The sequence below is a fragment of the Macrotis lagotis genome, chromosome 5 (assembly GCF_037893015.1).
Source record: "Macrotis lagotis isolate mMagLag1 chromosome 5, bilby.v1.9.chrom.fasta, whole genome shotgun sequence".
Lineage (NCBI taxonomy): Eukaryota > Metazoa > Chordata > Mammalia > Peramelemorphia > Peramelidae > Macrotis > Macrotis lagotis.
The window spans coordinates 235,823,033-235,847,732 of NC_133662.1; the positions used below are offsets into that span (position 1 = coordinate 235,823,033).

Genomic DNA, 24,700 nt, shown 5'->3' on the forward strand with positions numbered 1-24,700 from the left:
CCTACTATCCTCCCTCTCCCTCTCCCTCTCCCTCTTCCTCTTTCTCCCCTTCTTTTTCCCTCTCCTCCCCCTCCCCCTTCCTCTTTCTCCTCCTCCTCTGTCTCCTCCTCCTTAGAAGTGGAATGATAAGAAAAATAATGATAACAAGCAATTATATGACATATTTGAGTTTGCAAAACTCTTGAAAATATTTCATTTTTATCCTGAAAACACACCTGGGAAGTAGATGCTATCGCCATGACCATTTTACAGACAGTAAAACCAAAGCAGAAAAAGATTAAGTGACTTGTCTAGGATCATGCAACTAATAAATATCTCAAGCCAAGATCTGAACTCCACTGTACCACCTAGTACATCTTTCAGACTTATGTGATCTCAAGAAAAATCCTTAGGAATCACAGAATGCTAAAATATTTTTGGAAGAGACCCTACAGATCACTTTGTCTATTCCACCTATTTTACAGGTCAGAAAACTAAGACACAAAGGAGGGGAAATGACTTTGCCAAAGTGCATAAAAGTGGGGACTTGAACGCAAGTAGTAAGGAAGGAAGGAAAGATAAAAACTGATATGGTACCTGGTGGAACATTGGGCATGGGGTCAAGAAGACCTGGGTTCAAATCCTCCTATGATGTTTGCTAGCTGCATGACTCTGGGCACACCTCTCTGGGGCTCCATCCTCCCCCCCGGCATAAAATGGGGATGGTTCAGTTTTCTGGGGTGTTGGGAAATTGCTTAATGCCTTTTAATGACCTCAGGTTTCTCTTTGAAATAAAAGCCCATATTTTTAACATGATTATTCCTTTGATGAGCCAGTATGACCAGAAGTCAATGACTAACATAGTCTCTGAAGAGACAGGAAACTCATGCCCTGCTGTCCCACAGAATTATGGTGAGATTCAAATAAGATAAGGTAGAACGAGCTCTAAAGACTTTAAAGTGCTATTTAAATGCCAGTTAATACAATTGTTAACCTAAAAAATGCCTTAAACCCAACCTGGGAAAATCAATCTTTCTCTCCTCTAGTACATATGTATGCGTGATTGGCGTACCCACTTTCTCCTTTCTGAGTATCATTTCCAATGCAAATGCCTCTTCATTTCCCCTTGGTCCAGTCCTCAGCAGATCTTGCTAAAATTGAAGGTTTCTGAATCTCATAACTTTGGTCTTGCGTCCTGGTGCCTTCTGATACCTCATGAAATCAAATTTAGGCATTTCCATCACAACAGCCCGAGACAAACTGAATACTCTTTCAGCTAATCTAACCATATTTGAAATCCCTACATTGCCACAGCAGTGTCTCTTTCTCCAAATGAAAGCACCTCCTATGGAAAGATTCCCTTCCTCCATAAGGTCTCTTATGGTAAAGGGAAATAAAACCAATTCAATTCCATTCAACAAGTCAGACATTCACCTAGCAAGCATTGATAGGGAAGGAAGGAAGGATAAAAGGAAGAAATGAAGGAACAAAGAAAGGATCAAATGATCAAAGGAATGAAGAAATGAAAGGAAGGAATGAGGAGGTCTGGATCCAAGATCCTGATCATTTTCCCTATTGGACTTTCTTGAAGTTCCTTGTCTACTACTACTTAGGTTTTCTGTCCAAGGTCCTGACCATTTTCCCCATCTTTCACCTTTTTCTAACTTCTGGCTCCTATTAATATCCTGGTACTGATTGTCTTCTTGGACCTTGAATGCCTCCCTTTGCTCTGGGTCCTCTAGTTCTGAATTTCCCACCTGGCTGCTCAGCTCTTGCTCTACCTTGAAGTCTGGCTTCCAAGGATACATTGCCTCTTCCAAGGATTTCCTGCTTCCAGCCTCCTTCAGTTACTGACTTTCAGTGTTCTCTTGCACTCAAGCATGGCCTTGTCTTTCATGGTCTCAATTATGCCCTGCCCCACTCAAGGACCTTTCTTAAGTCCTGTTTCTTCCTGTCCTCCTTCCCCTCTTGTTTTCCTCCCATCTTCCCTCCTATCCTGCTAATCTTCCTCTGTTCCTTTCTTTTCACTCCTTTATACATTTCTTTTCAAATATTCCTTGATTTGGGTTTCTTTATTCAGAATGACTTTTGCTGCAATTACTTTAATGAGCGATAACTATCTTCAGAGCCATCTGACTACCTCAAATTTCTATAGATATTAGCTGAAAGCCCTGGTGTGCACAATGAGCCAGCTGATATTCTCCCAATATTTCCTCCCAAAGACCATTGCTCCTGGGAGAGGGGAGAATAGTAAACAAAAGCTCTGCCATTAATAGCCCACCTACACCTATCCACACCCTGCTATTTCTCCTTAAGATCCTATTATCTGTCCTTCCATCTTGCTTCTTGAGTGGGTGGCAAAGCAGACCATTAAGCATTTTCTAGGTCACTTAGTTTCTCTTGTCCTCAGCTTCCCCATAGTTAAAATGGGTATGATATTTTCCCTACCTCCCAAGGTCATTATGAATATCTAGTGAGATAATATAGAGGAAAGTGTTTTTGTAAAACTATAAAGCAGTGAAGCAAGATCCAGAATTAGTATGTTGCTATAATTAATATAACTGTTATTATTCTTTCTTTGAAAATAATTAGCTGGGTGAACCATGGTGTGTCAGTTCTAAAAGATAAGTCAATATAAAATCCTTTGCAGTTCAGAAACCTTCATAAATTGTCCCACTATATCTTTCCAGTTTTCTTAGACATTGCAGCACCCACCAAGAAGACCCATTCTGCTAATCTTCCTCTGTTCCGTTCTTTTCATCCCTTTATACATTTCTTTTTCAAATATTCTGAGATCCAGGCAGCACTGGTCTCCTTCCTGTGCCTTTGTGGCCACACAGTTCCTTAAACATCATATGCCATCTCTCAACTTTATTTTCTCTTTTGCCCCATATCTGTAATTCTCTATTTCTTTAAGCCCCGGCTAAAATCTCATCACTTTCAGGAAATCACTCCTGATCTTATTTCTTGTTCTTTTCCTCTATTCTATTTCCTCTATTCCTCTATTTCCCTGAAAATGGTTTCTTTATATATAGTATTTTGCATATAGTTGACTCCATGGAGCTGAGATCCTGGGAAACAGAAACTGGCCTTTGCCTTTCTCTGTGTTCTGTGCTTAACACAATGTCTAGCACATAGTAGGCACTTGTCATTGTTTCTTGACTCCCAGACAGGAGGTGTTCCCCTGACATCACCCACTCTAGCCACACGACTAACCCATTTTATCTTTTTCATTCATTCTCTTCATATCTTGCCTTTTCTTGATGACAGCTTCTACTCTTTTTCTTCTTTGGAGTTTCTTATTCAGTGAATATTGCAGCTTCCTCATACCTACCATGGGGCTCTCATTGCTTTCTGTAAAATATTCACTTTCAATTTTTCAGAGACTGATGTATTCTGGGATTTATCAACAACACCTATAGAATACCAGCATTAAAAAAAAAGATTTTTTTTTTATTTCTAGAAGAAGTTTATGTCATTAAAGGAGCTGTGCAATCAATTTCCTAAAGGAAATCCAGACCTGTATGTGCTTGATCCTAAATGGAGATTTTAATGATTCATAGGCTACAAAGTTATTTCCTGAGTATGTATTTGGAAACGAAGCACAAAAATAGACCAGATGAGGGAGTTTGGTGGGAAGGGAGGTCCCCTTAGTCTGTTTGATCCCATGATTTCATGAGGTCAATTGCTGCTAATCAAATTACTCTGCCTTTCCTATTTCTTCTTTCAGAGGACACGACTTTTGAAGCCGGAGTAAAAGTTCAGATTCACAGTCAATCTGAGCCGCCCTTTGTCCAGGAGCTAGGCTTTGGTGTGGCACCAGGATTCCAGACCTTTGTGGCCACACAGGAACAGAGGGTAAGTCCTTGGTTCACTAATGTATCTAGTCAGTGATTCTGGGTCTACCAGTATTTTCTGATATAGAAGAAAGAGACTTGGAGTCAGGGAACCTGAGAGTGGCCATCTCAACCCTGTCACTAATATGTGCCTTTGGACAAATCATGTATTCGCTCTGATCTGTATGTAGCTTCTTCATTTGTAAAATGCTGGAATTGGACAAAGTGATTTTTAACATCCTTGGGAGAGCTACTCTATCAAAATCAAGTGAAACATTTATTGTTGTTACTGTTTTTCCTCTCCTCCATTAGACTTCAAGTTGAAGAGAGATCAGGAAGAAGGTCTAAGTTAGAAGAAGCCCCTTTCTTCTTTAGTGGTAAAGCAATGGAAATAGCAATCTCTGCCATGTGGCTCTGAATGGATTCATATTTCCCCTACTAGGACAGGCCTACCTTGCCAACTCCTGAAAGTAGCATGTGATGAAATCAGTTTATTTCCTCTTTAATTCACTAGTTACTTATTTTCTTTTAAGAATGTTTCTTAGGAATGTGCTCATTCTGAACTTTCTGTAAAGAAGTCAGTTGCTAAGATATTGCTAATAGAAATCAGCTAATCAAAGATGATAAGCCATTCCAATTAGCATATAGGAATGTAAATTAACCAGACAGATCTTTGGTCTGAGCAAAAGAAGGAAAGATGTTACAATCTCCCAGAGAGCAAAGTAGATAAATGTCTTCTTCCAATTGGACAACACTCTCTTAGAAAGAATGGAACAATACCTCCTTTTGACTGGAGAAAAAGAGATTTAAGATCTTTACCCTTTCTTGTAGAAGAGACCATGGGAAGTTTCAAGGAAAAGAAAGAAAGAAAGAAAGGTCTTAAATTAGAAAGTAAAAACTATAAACACAGGAAAGCTACATTTTTTTCCTATGATTATTTGTTTTGTCTAACAGCTAAGAAATTAAGAGATCAGGAATGAAAAAGTCAGTGGAAATAATCAACAGTCTTTGATACTGAGCAGGCCTGAATAATTGGGAAGGAATTAATCATAATAGAAAGAGGACCTAACTGAGAATCAGAAAACCTAGATCCTATCTCTGTAGAATTCTTGATTCCAACTGCAAGATGTTAGCTAAGTCATTTCTGTGAACCTTAGATATTGACTGAGCTCCCTTCCACCTCAGAAGTCTCTAATTCTACATAGATAAGAGAAAATTCTGACATGGTTGGGCATTAAAAGAAGTCATGGTTCTCTCTCTTAAGTAAAAAATAGGAATAATGGAAGGGAGGGGGGAAATCTAGCCATACTCAGAAGGTTTTCCTGTTGTTTCTTTTGTTCTGATTCTTCACGTTTGTTCTGTCTTGTTGTTTCTTTTGTTCTGCTTCTTAAAGTTTGTTCTGAAATATCTTTAAGCATATGATTTAAATTGCTTAAGCTTTCCTGTTTACATATAATATATAAGTTAAATATAATCAAACCTTAGTCAATAATCATTGAGTGCCTGCTACATGTTGGACACTGGGCTAAAGGTTTTGGATATAAATATGATCAAGAAAAATAGGTCCTGCCCTCAAGGAGCTTACAATCCATTGAGGTAAAATGATATACAAAAGAAAGTTGAAGAGCTGGGGATAGGAAGTGCAGGAACAAGATGGGAAAGCTAAAGATGTCCAAAATTATTGCAGCCAGAGAAGTCAAAAAAGTCCAAAATGAGTGCAGCTAGGTGAAAAATGAGACGTCTGAGGGGGATATTAGTACATTTCCATCTCCCTTGATAAAGGAGTTTAAAGCTCTATTCTCCAATCAGAGGGCCAGAGGATAATGATGAGGTGTGACAGAATCTTGCAAGATGATAACATTTCCCAGTGATGAGTTTACTGGGGGCATGGTGAAACAACAAAGTCCAAAATTATTGCTGCCAGAGAAGTCAAAGAATTTCAAAATAAATGCAGCTAGGTAGGAAATGAGATGTCTGAGGACATGTTAATCTACTTCCATCTCCTTCAATGGAGGACTTTATAACATCATTCTCTAATCAGAAGGGCAGAGGATAATGATGCGGTGTGCAAGATAATACTTCCCAATGATGAGTTTCCTGGAGGCATGGTGTATGGAACAAAGAAATCCAAAATTACATTAGATAGGTTTAGGAATAGACTTGTGATTTCAATGGTACAGTGGTGCCCCTGTTTTCCACAATGCTGATTGGCACCCTCTTGGCAACTTACAGCATTTGGGAGTTGCTTAGAACTTTGAGAAATAAAATGACTTGTTCAGAGTCATACATCAGTAAAGGTCAGACAGGACTTGAACTATGTTTTTTCTGGTTTCAGGGTTCAATCTTTAGCTACAGCACACTGCCTTACATGTATAGTTTCACACATGTGTACAAAGACACATAGAATCATATATGTGTGTATGTACATGGAGATCTGTGATTTCATCAGGAAAATCTCTCGCAAATCTCTGTAACATGTAGTATGAAAGCTTTTATGAGGTGCCGAGATATCAAAATATAGAATCACATAGCCAGTGTACATCAGGACTTTTGCATTAAACAGAATTTGAACACAGATGATAGCTATTCCAACCATTGCAATCTTACCACTTTTCAGGATTCTTGACTTGACCTCCAAGGGCTTCCCACCTTGATCCCAGCTCAAAGAAAAGAGAGTGAAGGGGTGATGCTTCTTCATAGTAGAGAAATCTCTGGATCTCTTCCTTCTTGTATGGAAAGTATGAAAAACCAAAGAAAATAGGGACTGAAAAATATCCAGAACCTCTGTCTTAAGTTACAGTTACAGAAAAAATCTGTGTGAGTGGATGGAGTTTCTCCATGGGGAATTCACCAGAATGAAAGCAAAAGTGCTGACCTTAAAAGAAATTAATATTATTCACTAATAATAACTATTAAGTACTAAAACAATAACATAGGGCTAATGGTAGCAGATGATATTTATGTAGGCTCTTTACAAACTTTCTCTCATTATCCCTGATGCAAGATCATCTCATTCCTTTAAAATTAATCATCTGCACACACCTCAACTTATAAAGGAGCCTGCAGTAGCATCTATAGCATTCACCATAGAGATCAGTTTCTGAATTCCCCATATCTGAAGGTCATTTGTAAACTAGGGTGTGGGTGCTAGTAAATATTTAATTACCAGCTCTCTGAAAACACAGAACTCACTTTGAAGTTTCATCTTCAAATTTTTTTTTGAAAATATTTTCTCCATCACTTTCTGAAGTCCAGAGATCCACAAAACAACATACCAAACCCTGATCTGTGGTATTTGTTAATTCTGAAGGTATAAGTATTCACTGAAAATTTAAATAATTGGGCTCTCATGAGCCAATACTAGCTGGTTCCAGTGTATACTTCCAAATCACACACAAATGAAATGAACAATGAAGAAACATGTTATTTCTTACCCCCTGCTTCTCAATATTAGATTCCCTAAGGAAGGAGACCACATAAAACCATAGACTGAGTTAAAGGGGCTCCTAGAGAGTTACCCAATCCAAATCCTTTTTTTCAGGAAAGGAAACTGAGGCTCCTCAAAAGAACAAATGATTTGCCTAAGGCCTAATGGCCATCATATAACAAGAAAGTCATGTTTCTATTGCTCCTTCAAATTTCAATTAAAACCTCACATTCCACAAAGACTAAGAAAAAACTTTCCAATCTCCCTTATTTCCAGTACCTTTCTTCTCTTTATTATCTTCAATTTATCCTGAAAAAAAGTATGTGTGTGTGGGGGGGTGTATTTTGTAGTAGTTGTTTGCCCCCATTGTATTATGGCATCCTTGACCAAAGGGACTGTTTTTTCTTTTTTTTCTTTGAGTCTTTTGTGTTTAGTATAATGACTGGTATGCAGTAGGTACTTAATGAATGCTTCTTGACTTGATGTAACACAGTCCAGGTCCCCAAGTCCAAATTCAGCACTCATTCTCTACTGGTTTCTAACACCTCTTTTATCCTTTGATCTCTCTTACCCCCCAGTAGACTTCATATTACATAGTCAATATTTAATAAATGTTTGTTGAGTTCAGTTCAGTTCAATTGTAACAGGACTCAACCCTGCCATGTGAGATCAATTGAAAGAATTAAGGAAGCTTATCCTGAGAGCAGAACCAAGATCTGAGTGGGGGAAGGGATGGCATATGATAGCTACCTATAAATATTTGAAGGCTTATCTTCTAAAAGAATTAGACATATTTTCTATAACTCCAGAGGACAGAATTAGAACAAAATATTGCACAAGTGGGTGATGCAATTAGTTTTGTTGTCCAGTCATTTCAATCATGTGCAACTTTCCCCATTTGGGGTTTACTTGGCAAAGATACTGAAGTCATTTGCCATTCCCTTTTCTTGATCATTTACAAATGGGGAAACTGAGGCAAAAGGGTTACGTGACCTGCCCTGGATCACACAGCTAGCAAAAGCCTGAGCCTGGATTTGAAGTCAAGAAGAAGAATCTTCCTGACTTGAGGCCCTGGACACTATCTACTAAACTACCTAGATGCTCAGTTCTACTTGGTTCCATTTGTCCAATAGTCCAAACCTGCAAAGTTTCAGGCACTGTGTTCTCAGTGAGCGATATAAAAATTTTAAATGTCACAGCTCTTAGCCTCAAGTAGACTGCATTCTTTTTTTTTGTTCGTTTGTTTGCTTTTGCAAAGCAATGGGGCTAAATGACTTGTCCAAGGTCACACAGCTAGGTAATTAAGTCTGAGGTCACATTTGAACTCAGGTCCTCCTGACTTCAGGACTAGTGCTCTGCACCACCTAGCTGCTCCTGGTAGATTGCATTCTAATAGTTCATATATGATATGTACACATATATATATGGGTGGAAGTTGAAGAGAAGTAGATTTGGGCTCCAAATAGGGAAAAAAAAAATTTCTACAGTGGTCCAAAATGTACTGATCCAGGAGGCAGTCATGTTCTTTATAAGAAGAGGTTCAATGACCTCTTGTGGGTAATTTTGTAATGGAAGATAATTACTGAGGAGGATTGGACAGACTGCCTTCCAAGACTAAGAGTTTGATTCTTAGAGTATTCTGGGATCTTTCTTGGTGGGAGTGCCCTGGACCTGTTTCATCCAAAGATGCCCTTAGCATATGAACTATTGCCAGCAAACCTCATGTGACAAGAAACAAATCCTCTGTTCTGTTTGCCCTAGCCTCTATTATTCCTAGCAACATTCAATGTTTGTCTTTCATTCCCAAAGAAGATCATGATATCAGGGAGGTGATGTTGTGACAAGCACATGATTGAATTTGAGTGAGAGGGGCTGTGCTAAGTCACCAGCCTCACTTTCTCCTCCAGAGTCATCTAGATCTAGTGCCCAGATATGAATCAGGAGATGGCCCTGGATGTGAGGCAATCAGGGTTAAGTGACTTGCCCAAGATCACACAGCTATTAAATGTCTGAGGTTAGATTCAAACTCCATGCTCTTGACTCCAAAGCCAGTGCTCCATCCACTCTATCCACAATCTAGCTGCCCTCCAGCAACATTTATTGAGACTTTGTGAAGGAAAACAAACCAACTAATCCATGACCCTCTATTCTCCAGCCCATCTGCCTTACCTCTCTTCCTAGTCAATCACTCTGTTGCTAGGAGTCTTCAACTGAAGCTATATGACCAGGGATCAGGGATGTAGATGGAATTGTTATTCAAATATCTATTGAACTGTGTGGTCCTCCCTTCCAACTGTGAGAATCTCTGCTTCTGTGATTTCAAGAAAAACATATAGCTTGAAATTTTTCTCTTTGCTACTAGCTTTGTCTGGATTATCCAGTGAGACCTAACAGAGGGTAGAGAGGAGGTGATAGGCATTGACATTCATTTTTTCCTGGCACCTCTATTGAATGTGGAGTACAGGATCAGTCATGGGGAAAGAATGTTAGCAGAGATAAAAGAACTGGACTCTGCCCCTGGGGAAATGTTATGCCTAGCAGGCAGAGAATCTGAAAACAAACTTTATAAGGATGACCTTATAAGAAGCAGAAAGCAAGATTGAATCACAGTCAAAATATTGTATAGGTATGTGATGCAAATTCTACTCAGCTCCCTATGTCCAACAGTTAGGAAGAACCTGCTAAAAAAGTACTGTTTTGTCAGCGAGGGATATAGGATTTAAAATGACATCATTTTATAAGAAAATAAACAATAAAATGACATGGTTTTTGCCCTCAAGGAGGGCGTTCTAAAATGCTGGATTACATTCTAAGGAGATTACATTCTAAAAGTTAGTAGATGATATGTACACAAATACAGAATAGAGTATGATAGGGCCAAGGGAGAGATACAAATGAAAAGCTATAAGAGAATTTAAGGAGAAAGATTATTTTTTGAGCATCTTTTTTAAAGTATATAAGATTTTTATTTTTCTCCAAATACAAGTTAAATTTTTTTTTTAATTTTAGGGTGTTTTTTAAGTTTTAAATTCTAAATTTTATTCCTCCCCTTCCTTTACCTCCACAAGTTGGTAAGCAATCATATATATGTGCAATCATAGACAACATTTTTATATTAGTCATTTTGTACAAGAAAACTCAAATAAAAGAAAAAGTGAAAAAAGCACATGCTTCAGTCTATATTCAATCCATATCAATTCTTTCTCTGGAGAAGGATAGTATGCTTCAGTAGTCCTTTGAGATTGTCGTAGATCATTGTACTGATGAGAATAGCTAAATCATTCACAATTGAACAACATTGCTGTTGTTGGATATAATGTCCTTCTGGTTCTGAACACTTTATTTTGCATCACTTCATGTAAATCTTTCCAGGGTTTTCTGAAATCATCCTGCTTCTTATTTCTTGCAGTACACAAATATCCCATTACAATTATATACCACAGTTTGCTTAGCCACTCCCCAGTTGCTGGGTATCCTTTCTCTTTTCAGTTCTTTGCTATCACAAAAAGAACTTCTGTAAATATTTTATACATATAGGTCCTTTTTCCTTTTCTTTGATGTCTTTGAGACAGTTTTCTTTTAATTGATAGAGTGGATCACAGAAGACTCCATGAAGGAGTTGTCACCTGAAACAAAAAACAGTTTGATGTGGGGAAAAAAGGGGTTCTGGTCTTGCAATCAGAAGAGAATCCCAGTTCCAATCTAACTCTACCACTTAACTCTGTGACTTTGGTTCGGTCTTTTAACTTCTCCAAGTTTAGTTTCTTCAACTGTAAAATGCAAGAGTTGCATTAGATGATCAGCTTGGCCCCCTTCCATTCTAGAACTATAACTCTATGCCTGTCTAGAGATTTGGAGGTTATATATCCACTATCTGAGGAAATTTCACTCAAATACACAGTCATAGAAGAAGATAGCAGGCACATTGTCCATTTTGACAAAAGTATGGAGTGTTTGGAAGGGAATCTTATGAAATAAGCCTGGAAAGGCAAGTTGGAACCAGATTGTAAAGCACCTTTAATGACAGTCTAAGAAATTTGTATTTTTCTCCTAAGGGCAAAAGGGAACCACAGAAGAATTTTGAGCAAAGGAATAATTGATATGCTCTTATTCATAAATCATATTGCCTGCTGGATGGGGGAGGAATAGATTGGAGATGAGAGAGCCTGGAGATGAAAAGACCATTTAGGAGACTTTGGTAGCACAACAGAAAAGTGAAGTAAATGAACTAAGTCAGAGAAAACTTCCTAGAAAAGGCAAACTTTGAACTTTTTTTTAATAAATGGACAAATAAAAGGAAAAGGCATTTATTGAAATAATTAGGCATTGTTCTAAGTGCTTTACAAGGGATCCAGATTGGTTTTTCTTCTTGAGATGGGAACTCGATTTCTGGTATTTCCTAGAAAAGAATAGAAAATCATTTTCTTTCTTTTCCAACCTTGAGTTGAGGAAATGATCCACAAAGAATTAGCAAATCAAGTCATTTCTAAATTCCTAAAGAAGATACAGTGCTACCTTCTGTATGTTTTGTTCCTTGAATGCAATGGGAAGGAAAATTTGTCAGAGCTGCACAGAGCTCTACTGTCTGGGAGAAGGGGATGTTTTCTCAAGGACATAGGTAGCATCTGGCAAACTCCTTCCCTGCCATCCTGTGCCCTAACAGCTGCCAGGAACTCCTCCCTGTATAGACTAGAATGCACAAAGGAATAGGGAGTCAGGATGTTGTGAAGGTAAACAGTGACAAAGACATACTCATCAGCAATGAAGACTCTTAGTTCTAGTGATAGTGACTAGGGTCAATGGAGATACTCCACATGCACCTGAAAGGTGAGAACAAACTCAATGATGATATAGATGATATTCATTAGATTATAAGCCCTTGAGACTTCTGCCTCTTTTTGTTTTCCCAATGCTTAGCATAGGGCCTGGAACATAGTAGGTACTTAATAAATGATGATTCATAGATGGATTCTGTAAGCCCTTTATCTCCACCTAATCTTTGGTGTGACCATCTTTCTACCAGCCATTACCTTCACAACTCTTCTTCCCTACCATCAAAATTTGTTACCTAATCCTTCATTTACATAAGATGTGGTTTTTTTGTTTTGTTTTTCCAAAACAGTGGTGTTAAGTGACTTGCCCAAGGTCACACTGCTAGGTAATTATTAAATGTCTGAGGTCAAATTTGAACTCAGGCCCTCCTGAATACAGGGTCCTTGTTCCATCCACTGTGCTGTCTAGCTGTCCCCTATATAAGATGTGAATGACTATTAACAGCTTAAAGTGAAGCTTCCTCCTAGAGATGCTTACATTTTAGAGCTATTCCCAACCATTATTGGTCACTTTGCCCCTTGACTTGACTCTTTTACTTCCTATTCAACCAGCCAAACAGTCAACAAACATTTATTAGTTGTTTACTGTGTGCTAAACACTGCAACAAGGAGAGTCAATATGAAAGGAAATGCATTCTAGAGCAGTAGTGTCAAATTCAAATCAAAATGAGGACTCTAAATCATTCAAAAGGATCCCTACCCATGCATTTTGACTTAGAAAACCATATATATTAATTATCTTTGTTCTATTTCACTTTAATTTAGTTGTTAAATAATTTCCAATTACACTGTAATCTGATTTGGGCTACACTGAGAAGTATTGTTGACAAATGATTGGCTGGGGGAGGGAGTATATTTGATACCTCTGTCCATCATACACTCATAAAAATTACTAAAGAGATGAACTAATTTCATTAGAAATAATATTGAAGTGGATAGAGCACTGACCCTGGAGTCAGAAGGACCTGAGTTCAAATTTGACCTCAGACATTTAACAATTATCTAGATGTGTGACCTTTGGCAAGTCACTTAACCCCATTACCCTGTAAAAAAATTTTAAAAAGAAATAATATTGTAGTTTTTGTGTTTTACCAAATATTCCTCAGACTCTCTTGACTCAATATTTCCATCTGTCCTAGCTCCAGTTTTGGGAGCCCCAGGTACAGTAGACAGATTGCTGGACTTTGAGTTAGGAGAAATTTGGGTTTGAATCCTAGCCCTGATCTTTGACAATCTGAGCTTCAGTATTTAGGATCATAAAGGTTTTTCAAAAGATCAAAGAAGATGACCTATGCAAAGTGCATTTCACCCTTAAAGTTCCGTATATTGGGGCATACCCAGAGCTTCCCCTAGCTGATTCTAGATGACCTTTTGCATTCACTTAGCACTTGGTCACCTTGGGGACAATAAAGCCTCAGGATGCTTCCAATCAGTCCTGCGTGACTCAGTGTCAAAGGACACATGTGGCTGGTTCTAGAATAGGAAGGGGAGGGAGGAGGGAAGGAAAGATTGACATTTGACTTACTGAGCCCTTAATTATGAATGCATGTCAATGACTGTTGATTCTCTCCAGAACAGAATAGATGTCCTGAGAACACAAATAGTCAAGCAGGGGAAGAATCAGTTCCCTCTCTGCCCCCATCAGAGAACAAACATTTCCAGCTTAAAAGACAGAATTAAATACACCAAATTAGATTCATTTTGCATTGACCAGCAGGCTCACAGTGATACCTGACCTTTTTGAAATAAGGAATTTTCTCATTTTCTCTTTGATTTCCTAGCATCACTCTCTCCCTCCCCCCTTTCCTGAACTATAGACCATGGATTAATTTTGTAAATGTAAGTCCTTTTTTAAAAAATAGTTTAAAATTAATTTTACTTTGAGAAGACCTGAGTGTGATACAGTCTCACTTTGCTAATTTGATTGATTCATTCATTCATTCAGTGTGACATGGATCTGTACACACAGCTTTCATACTTTCTCTAAGTTTACTCATTTGCCCTCTTTATTCTCTGCTCATTTTCTTTTTCTATGCAGAGTCTCAAAACTGCACCAGTCAGATATTACATATATGCCAAGGTTTTATCATCAGAATTCCCAAAATACTATTCATCTTCTGTGGAAATTGACCCCTGAACCTAGGGTCAAACATTCTCTCTGCCTAGCTATCCAAGAAAGGACATCTGTCCCTCCCTCACCTTCCACTCTATTCTCCTCCTACAGTCACAATTTTGCTCACACATTCAATCTAAACAAAGAGGATCTATACTTATACTGTCTTCCTCTCACACCCACACCCTAGTATTCCATCTACTTTCTCTGCTTTGTTCACATTCAATACTTAATCCTTCTTCTTCTTCTTCTCCTTCTTCTTCTTCTTCTTCTTCTCCTTTTTCTCCTTCCTCTTCTCCTTCCTCTTCTTCTCCTTCTTCTTCTCCTTCTTCACCTTCTCCTTCTCCTCCTTTTCTTCTCCTTCATCATCTTCTTCTCTTCCTCCTCCTCCTCCTTCTCCTCCCTCTCCTCTTTCTCTTCCTCTTTTCCTCCTCCTACTCCTTTTTCTCATTCTTTTCCTTCTTCATCCCACTCCTTGCTCTTTCTCCTTCTCTTCTTCCTCATGCTTCTCCTCCTCTTCTCTCCTCTCTACCTCTATCCCTTAACTCCCTTCTCATTTCTATGTGTACCTTGCTGCATCTTTCCATTTGTACCTTGTGCATCTGTTCATTTCTCAGTGAACTTCTGCTTTAGCCATATAACAATTACCACCACTTCATGCTCTATCAAAACAAAACCAGGAACCAGATCTGGCTATACAACAGTTACCAGAAACAAAAGGATAACATGAGGTTCTTTTCTAGCCCGGAATTGACAGCTTACATATTGTAGATGCTATATCTTCCCCTTACATCTGTCCAACTACCACCTAGTGACCTCAGTTCTGTTACATTAAAACTTCACTAAGTGACTAGAGCACCAACCCTGGAATCAAGCAGACCTGAGTTCAAATCTGTTTTCAAATATTTGATATTTACTAGCTGTGTGTGACCTTGGGAAAGTCATTTAACCCTGATTGCCTCACCAAAAAACAAAAGAAAGCTAAAGAATGAAACAAAGAAAGGAAGGAAGGGAGAGAAAGTGAGAAAAGAGAAAGATAGAAGGAAAGAAAGGGGTGAAAGATAGAAAGGAAAGAAGGGAGAAAGGAAGGAAGAAAAAGAAAGGGAGAAAGGAAGGAGAGAAAGGAAGGAAAGAAGAAGGGGAGAGAAAAATGGGGAAGGAAAGAAAGGGGAGAAAGAGAAAAAAAGAAGGAAAGAAAGGGGGTGAAAGAGAGGGAAAAGAAAATAAGGAAGGAGAGAGAGAGAGAGAGAGAGAGAGAGAGAGAGAGAGAGAGAGAGAGAGAGAGAGAGAAGAGAGAAAAAGAGAATTTCATTAAACATGTGCTATGGTTAAGCTGGGGGTTGTGGATGATAAATATAAATAAGAAAGAGAAAGAGTCCTCACTTTCAGGTATTTACAATCTACTAATCTGCTACTTTTGCCTACTTCCTTTGGCATAAGTTGATGGCCTGTCATCTAAAATAAATGACCTTCAACATATATTTATAGAATAATTTGAATGAATGAGAATATGGGAGAGATCAAGCAGTTAGACAGTTGGACTTGGATTTGGGGTATGTCAAGCAATCATTAAGCTTTATTAAGCTCCTGCTTTGTGCCAGCCACTGTGTTAGGCTCTGGAGATTCAAAGACTAGAGAAAACCAAGCAATAGACCATTTGTGTTGTGATATAGGATAGTCAAAACAATGGAAAATCACTGAATAATATGACAAGCCCTGTTGGGCAGTAGGGATACAGAAACAAAAACAAAAATTAATTAGTCCCTTCTCTTAAGGAACTTAATTCCTATTGGACTATTAGTTAGTTGTGGCTGCTTCTCTATGCTCAATCAACTTTGTTGATTACATGACAAACTTCATGCCAGACTCTTCATCTTCTATTTTGGAGGCTTTTGCAACAAGGATCCCCAAATGGGATTATCATCCCAAGCCCCACATCTCTCAGATTCTGTTTTTTCACCCTGGTTCTCCTACCCAAGCTGTTTGCCAAGAATTCCAAGGCACAAGCACCTCACAGGCTTAACATTCTGTGGCTGGCAGCCACCCACCTGCCAGCTTGGGCTAGAAATGAAAGCAAATTCCAATGCATCGGCCCATGACTCTGCCAGATAGGATGCTGGCATTTCCTAGCCCAGATGCCCAGTTCTTCATCCCTGGGAAAGACTGACCACATTTCTTTGAGTCGAAAGAAATCGAATCATGGTTCAGAAACAAAGAATATTTTCCCAGCTGCCACATCAGGCAGATACCATCTGGTTTTAGACAGTTCCCAAATGCAACTTTCTAAGCCCCTTCCAGTGAGAATTTATCTGCCTGGCATGTTAATCTAGTCTTCTCAATATCTATGTATCATGTGGCTGCATTAGAAGTGGAGGTATGCCACATTAATAAAAACCACAGCAAGAAGGGAATTGATTACACAAGCCATCAGTGCCTCTGTGAGAACTTAGCCCATGTCTAGAGTATATAACTATGTTCCACTGGAACTCAGGGGAGGTCCTAGAATGCCAAGCTGGCTGCTGTGACAATATCCCATTGGGATTAATGGGGTACATGGTTTCCCATAAATAGACTACATACAAATTCAATTGACCATTTAACAGTGTCTTTACTGCTATCCAGCCTGTACAATAGCAATGTTTTAGGCCCCTAAATGTTTTTTACTACTAGATAAATTTTTTACCCATTTTTTCCTAGTCTCAAATATTTTTCTCAATAGATATTCTCTGAAACATGTATCCAATAAATATTTGTTGGGAAACTAACCCACAGCAAGCCAGGCATTATACTACAATTTGTGAAAGATACAAAGATAAGAAAAGCATGTCTTTCATCACATGTCACTAAAACCTTTCACTGACACCCCCCCCCACTACAGATGAAAGAGAATTCATATTTCTTAGCCTGGTTTACCAAAATAATCTTCAGTCATCATACTCCTTCAGCGCCCTCTTCCACTTCCCATTATTTCCCATCTTGCAGCATCTAAGCCAGAGAAGAGTACTAATTCTAGGTAATAGAGCATCTTAGCACAAGAGTTGTTTGGAGATTTTTTTTCCAACAATCTACTAGTGCCATCCCCTGTAAGATTACCTCCCACCTATTCTGTATTTATCTTATATTTTCTGGTTTCTGTTTATTATGTCCCTCAATTGGATGTACACTCCTTGAGTAAAAGATTTGAGTTTTTCCCTTTTCTTAATATCACCAGTGATTAGCACAGTCCCTAAAATATGGTAGCTTGTCGATTAGCCAGATTAGATTGAATTGAAATGAAATTAATTGATTCAAAATACAACATGACCATATGAAAGACATTTCTATATTCCCACCTTTACCAATTCTCCTGCTTAGTCTCAGTCTCTCTCTCTCTCTCTCTCTCTCTCTCTCTCTCTCTCTCTCTCTCTCTCTCTCTCTCTCTCTCCCCCCTTGCCAATCCTTCACCTTCAAGACAAAGTTCAGGTCCTGCCACTTCCATAAAACCTTTCTCTGTAGTTCTGTAGTGCTTAGTGTTATCCTTTTCCTTGGGCATTTTTTCAGATAGATATTCTGTGATATTTCAGATTGACTCATTTTGCTACAGAAGATCAGAACTACAAGAAGTATAATTGATTATTTTAGTTACATGAAATTACAAAGGTTTTATACAAAGAAAATCAATGCAGACAAAATTAAAAGAATATCATGAAACTAGAAAAATTGTACAACAGCTTTCTCTAATAAAGGTCTCATCTACTCTAGTTCCTTCATTTTGAAAAATGGGAAATTGAAGTTCATGGGGGGGGGGGAATTGACTTGCCCAGAGTCACTCTATTAGATAATGGTAGAATTGAGTCTAGAACTCAAATCTCCTGATCTTACAAGTAATGATTACTTAACTAGTTTCATAGCCTTGTTTAAAAGATGTGGGAATAGAGGAAGAGAGAATTACCCTAGCTATGGTCAAATACTATATAACAACAATAGATTATAAATCTACATACAGTGCTCTTTCCAGCATACCATGCTGTCTCTCATCTCTTGCATAAAACAAGACAAGGAAAAGGAGTAAACATTTAATAGCAACTACTATGTACCATCAGTGTGCTAAGTGCTTTAAAATATTTCATCATTTGATATTCATAACAACACTTTGATGTAAATGAAGTTACATCTTTATTCCTTTATTGAGCTAATAATGACTGACTATTGTATAGTTTACAATATAAATTATAGAAGTTGTCACATTTGCCTGTCACTCATAACAGCCCTTGAGGTGGGAATTATTATCTCTATTTTATGGATAAGAATCTAAAACCTAAATTACTAGAAAAATTGGAAAGCAGTTTGGCAGGAACCAGGTACAGACTAACATCTCCCACCATGTAACAAAATTAAATCAAAATTAATACAAGATTTAGGCATAAAAGATAACACCATAATCAAATTAAGAGAACATGGAAAATTCTACATGCCAGATTTATGGTTATGGGAAAAGTTTATGACCAAACAAGAAATAGAGAAAATCACAGATAATTTTGATGGCAAGAATTTTAAAAGGATTGTTTCAAACAGGACTTTAAAAGGAAATCAGAAACTGGAAAAGAATTTGGAGAACAAGTTTCTCTGATAAAGGTTTCATTTACCAAATACATATACATATATATATATATATATATATATATAGAGAGAGAGAGAGAGAGAGAGAGAGAGAGAGAGAGAGAACTGAGTCAAACTTTTTCAAAGAACCATTCAAATGATAAAAACAGACAGTTTTTAGAAGATATCCATGTTATCTGTGATCATCTGAAAAAAATGTCCTAAATCATTGTTGATTAAAGAAATGAAAATTAGACCAACTTTGAGGAGCCACCTCATACACACAAGAATAATTAACATGACAGAAAAAGAAAATGATAAATGCTGGAGGGAAGGAGGGAATATAGAAAAGCAGGGACACTAGAGCACTATTGATGGAGTTGTGGACTGATCCAACTATTAAATTAAAAATTATGTCCAAAGGGCTATAAAACTATAATACCCTTTGACCCAGCAATGCTGTTATAAGGTCTGTATCCCAAACAGATGCCTCTCCCCCAAAAAGGAAAAGGAGATAGATAGATAGATAGATAGATAGATAGATAGACAGACAGACAGACACAAAATTACTTAAAGCAGGTCTTTTTAATGTGGCAAAGAACTGGAAATAGAGAGGATATCTGTCAATTGAGTGGCTGAGAAAGCTATGGCTTATGACTGTGATGGAATACTATTGTGCTTAAAGAAATGACAGTCAAGATAGTTTCAGAAAACCTGAGAATCCATATGAATTTATGTAGAGTGAAGTGAGTAGAACCAGGAAATCATTGGATACAGTAACAGCAATATTGTAAGTATGATTAACTGTGAAGGACTTAACTACTCTGTTCAATAAAATGATTCAAGGCAATCTCAAGATGAACTCTAAGGACAAATTGAAATAAGTTTTTTCAAATTATTTTTTATTTTTTTGCAACATGGAATCTGTTGCTAATGTCAAAAATGTTTTGCATGATCCCACATTATATAATTGATATATTGCTTGTCTTTTCAATGGGTGCAAGAAGTGAGGGAGAAAGAAAAAATGGAAATCAAAAAAATTTTAAAGAATGTTAAAAATAAATTTAAAATATTTTTTAAAAAAGGAAAAAGAAACTAATACTCAAGAAGATTAAATGCTTGGCTATAGTCACACAGTTTGAAAATATCAGAGACCGAATTCAAACTCAAGTCTTCCCAATTTAGCATATTGCTCTCCAACATCCATCTTCATCCATCTTCAACTGGGATTCTTCTTTCATTTCCTTCTTTTGGAATTTCATTCTTTCTGACTGTATAGATTTTAGTTTTAAGATACCCTTCTAGGAATACCCTGAAGCACAGCCTTGGTCGAGAGGGATTATTGGAAAATATTATCAGGAGACAGACTGAATTTTCCTAGCTCCATCAAGATTGGAGAGCATCAGTGGCTTTTAAGGCTAAACACAGTGACCTATTGGTTTTTAGAAGAAATAAAGCTGGAGGCAGCTTTGTGACCCCTCAGGATTTTGTCAGAGGCTCAGCTCCTTAGCACTACCTAAAATATTCTGACTATTTATTGATAGCTAAAAAAGAAGAGGAACAGATGTGTTTAAGCAGACACAAAGCTGCCTGTCAGAAGAGAGAATAAATAGAGAACTCATCATCATTAAGTCAGGGAAATTGGCAACAATAGCTTCAGGCCTGGGTGAGGGAGCTTTTAATGTATTAATTTATTGATGCTAATAGAATACCTTACATTAACAACCTTGAACTAGGGACCAGGTAAGGAATGTAGAAAGAATGATAAAGCAGTAAGCATCACACTGCAGGAAAAAAAGACTGGATTGAAAACCAGAAGATTTGATTTGAGTCTTGGTTTTGCCAGCTTTGTTTTGGATGACCTTAAGTAAGTCACCTTCTCTTTTTAGGTCTTAATTTCCTCAACTGTAAAAAGGAGGAATAAACTAGCTGTTCTGTAAGGTCTTATTATGAAATTTTATGATCCTCAGTGAAAAAATTGGATCTAGTCTTTAAAAAGACAATCTTCTATTTGAAAAAAATAATCCATACCCACAAAACAGTATAAGAACCATGCAAAGCAACATGTTCATCAGTCTCAATAGGTGAAAATTAAAGAAAGATTAATGAGAAAAGGGGTGCCAGGTGAATTAAAAATGGAAGATTTTCTTGGGAAAGTGAATTTTAAGGCTTGATATGAAGAAAGAGAAGGGGAATTGGTCAGCATAAAGGAAGAGGAAATGAAATCTTGCCCAAGTGCATGGATTAAATGGAAAGGAAATTTTAGATTAAAAGACAAGAACTTAAAAAAAAGACAAGAGCTTTGTGATTCCAATCCCAGCATTATTACTAATCAGGTATGGGTCAAGTTTCCAACCATACAGTGAAGGCAATGATGCTCTCAGACTCTAGACAGTGGTTCTCTAGGGTCCATGAACTTTTAAATAAATATTTTTATAGCTATATTTCAATATACTTGGATTATTTTGTAATCCTATTTTATACACTTAAAACATTGTTATGCAAAGAGCTTCACCATACTTTCAGAGATCCATGACACAAAGGAAGGCTAAGAGTCTTTACATTAGAACAAATAGGCTAAGACAGAGACCCCTGCTGAGACTTAAATGTGCAGTCCTACCATTTGATTTATAGTCCAAAAATGTTTGGGAAAATGAGTAGCTTTATGTTGGTGAAGTTGTGGACTAGTCTGACCATTGTGGAGAGCAATTTGGACCCATATCCAAAGGGCTATAAAACTTTTCATACCCTTTGATAAAATGAAAACTCATCATCATTAAGTCAGGGAAATTGGCCACAATAGCTTCAGGCCTGGGTGAGGGAGTTTTTAAAGTATTAATTTATTGATGATAATGGAATACCTCACATTAACAACCCTGAACTAGGAACCAGGTAGGGAATGTAGAAATTTTACAAAATTTTACAAAAATGAATGTTGAAAATTATAAATGTAATGGAAAATAATGCAATGCTATTGCTTTTTTAAAAAGAAAAGAGATGAATGTGATTCTCCTGGCCAAAAATTTAAGTCTGTATAACTAGGAGGGAAAAAATGCTCCTGAGGACTCTCAGAATTACTTCAGAAAAAGGAAAAGCATTTTTTCTATTTGGGAGCTCTCCATGGTTCTGAACTCCCTGCCTCTGTTTTAAAATTACTCTATTCAAGTGACTCAGAGGCTTTTGTCTTTAAGCCTGATGTACTTTGGAACTTTAGCACCCTGTACTCAACTATCCCTCATATCATTTTCCTGACCTGAAGTGGCCTTTCTGACCCATCCCAACCATTATGCCAATCTCTGCATTGCCTACCTTTGACTACTATCTGTATGTGCTGTCTCTGAGTTATTCTTTAGACCCATTTTTCCGAATGGGTTCCTAGTTTTATTTCTTTAATATGTTTCCTTAAACAGATTAAACCATTCTCTGAGCTTTAGAGAGAAAGCTAGAACAAAGAATCTCTAAAGGTCTTAAGAATTTTAATATTCTCTTGTTCTCTGTCCAAAAGGCACAAAGAAGGAAGTTCCAACTTGTATACAAGGAACACATAAGTTAAGCATAGCTAGAGCAGAGAAACAATATTCAAAAGGTTTTTTTTTCCTATGCATGCCAAAACTCCTGGGAGCAGAATTCTTCTTAATGTAGATGAAGTCAGGTACCTTATTAAAGATAATTCCTTTCTGAATTACAAATTTCATTTTTGAAAATGTCAAGTTTTCTTATAAGGTGATGGATAGAAGTTGTTCTATTATAAAACCTTTTTTAAAAAAGTCATTCCTGGCACCAACTTCAGAAGAGTTAAAGCTAAGGTTTTATCTTATTTATTTCTTCATTTTAGGTTGGGATGTTATATAGTCTCCCCTACTTCCTTGGGTTATCTTAATGGAAATGAGTGCATAAAAGATCATGAGAGATCAAATAGCTGGCCAAGCTTTATTCAGCATAAGAAGCTTCTAAGAAAACACACTTTTTGTTCACTAACCATAGCAATGATTTTAAAAATGAGATTTTATAGTACCATTCATCTGAGAAGTCTAGAATGCCTTGGAGTGATTACACTAATCTTTACATCATCTCCCAACACAGTATCTTGCAGGCAATATTATTCTTACTCATCTTTCCATGGAGAACAGAGAAGGCAAGGTCACACAAATCGAGACAATTATTAATCCAGGAATGAAACCCAAGCCTTCTTGTTTCTTAAAACTGCTTTGTCATGCATGAAAAAAAGAGAAAGCATGATATAATGGAGGGAGTGCTGAACTAGGAATCAGGAGCCATAGGATCTAGAACTGAGTCCTGAATCGGTATTAATTCATTGGGTAAAAAACCAGTCTTGTTTTTCCTGTATGTCAAATGGTCTAAGCAAGTCCTTCCAATATTACTGAGTAATAGTCATGGGTATAAAAAGGTCATTGATATAAAAACAAACTGGGAAATATAAAGCCCTATGAAGTCAGCTATGGTTTTTATGCAGCTATCCTCAGTGGAAGCCAAGCACATAGATTCAAGTCCAGGCTCTGCCATTGCCTTCTTTGTGAGTCTGCTCGAGTCATTTTTGCATCCCTGAGCTTCACCATCCTCATTAATATAATAAGGACATCAATCCAAAGATCTCTGATGCCCCTCATATGCCATAAATCCATTCAAAGGCATAAATGCAAGGGGCAATCTCTGATCACAATCCCTAACTGGACATGCCTTTAGAATCTTTGGTCTGAAAAGCCTTGTCATCAAGACTATGCTCTAGCTGTTAACTAATTCCATTGTAGAAAATCAATCTTCAGTCTTTTGCAAAGCATTTACTTCTTTCAAAAAGGCACTGGCTAGGTACCAGGGAAAAATGATAAAAATTAAACACCCCCTACCTCTAGGAGCTTACTTTGGGGGGGGGGACTGACAATAAATAATACAAAGTAAATTGAGGGCAAGGTGCTAGTATCTGGGCTCAACTCAAAAAAAGCTTCATATAAAAGGCAATATTTGATCAGAGTTTAAAGGTAATAAATTTTAATTTTAAGAGTCAGAGGTAAAGCATGGGGAACAAGCAGTGAAAAGTCAAAGATAGGAAACAGAGTAAATCAATAATTCTTAACTTCTGTGCAGGTGTTTCTATTCTGAAATCATGTGGTACTATGAAAGAACGGAAGGAAGGAAACAAGAAAGGAAGGAATGAAGGAGGGAGGGAAGGAAAAAGGAGGGAGGGAAGGAGAGAGAGGGAAAGAAAATAGTTCTCATTTCCATAGTACTTTAAAATTCACCAAATGCTTTCCTTACAACATTTGAGGAATTGAGAGTAAACAATTATTAAACTGATTTTCCAAATGAGGATATAGAGACTTTTAGAGGTGAAGCAATTCCCTATTGCCACACAACTAATAAGTGATAGAGCAAGACTTAAGTTTTTTTCCTCTATATCTGATGCTCTTTTTGCCACGCTATGTTGTCGCCCATATATATATATATATATATATATATATATATATATATATGCATTATCTCATAACCAGAAAAAAAGACTTCCCCCCCAAACAATTTTCATGCTCCCCAGGTTCAAGGAGCACCCAGTTCCTCACCACTTTTAATTGATTGTGTTTACAGTTAACAGGAATAAGCTCTCCTTCTGATAGGAAGTTGACACTTATGGCCCATAACCCAAAGAGCATGAAATCTGAGTTCTTTTATCTTTGGAAGATTTGTATCCCTATCTACTGCTGCCAAGAAATAGGTCAGGAACTCTTAACCTTTTGTGTGTTTTATACCCTATGGGAAATATGGTGAAACCTATTGACTCCTTTTAAGAAAAACTGCTTTTACACAGGTAAAGCAGGGCTAAATTTCAGTTGGCAGTTAGTAAAAAATGAAGATATGTTTTTCCCCCATCCATGTTCATCTATCTTCAAACCCTCAAGCAGTCTGTGGCTGCCAGATTATCAAT

At 37.4% G+C, this 24,700-nt stretch overlaps 1 protein-coding gene across 1 annotated transcript in view; it reads left to right on the plus strand.

Moving 5' to 3' along the window:
• LOC141490141 (acid-sensing ion channel 2-like) overlaps positions 1-24,700 on the plus strand; it is a 349,550-nt gene that overhangs the window by 253,790 nt on the left and 71,060 nt on the right. The window contains exon 4 of the mRNA XM_074190397.1: positions 3,710-3,837. Within this exon, the coding sequence (XP_074046498.1) occupies positions 3,710-3,837 (128 nt within the window). The remainder of the gene's footprint in view (positions 1-3,709; positions 3,838-24,700) is intronic.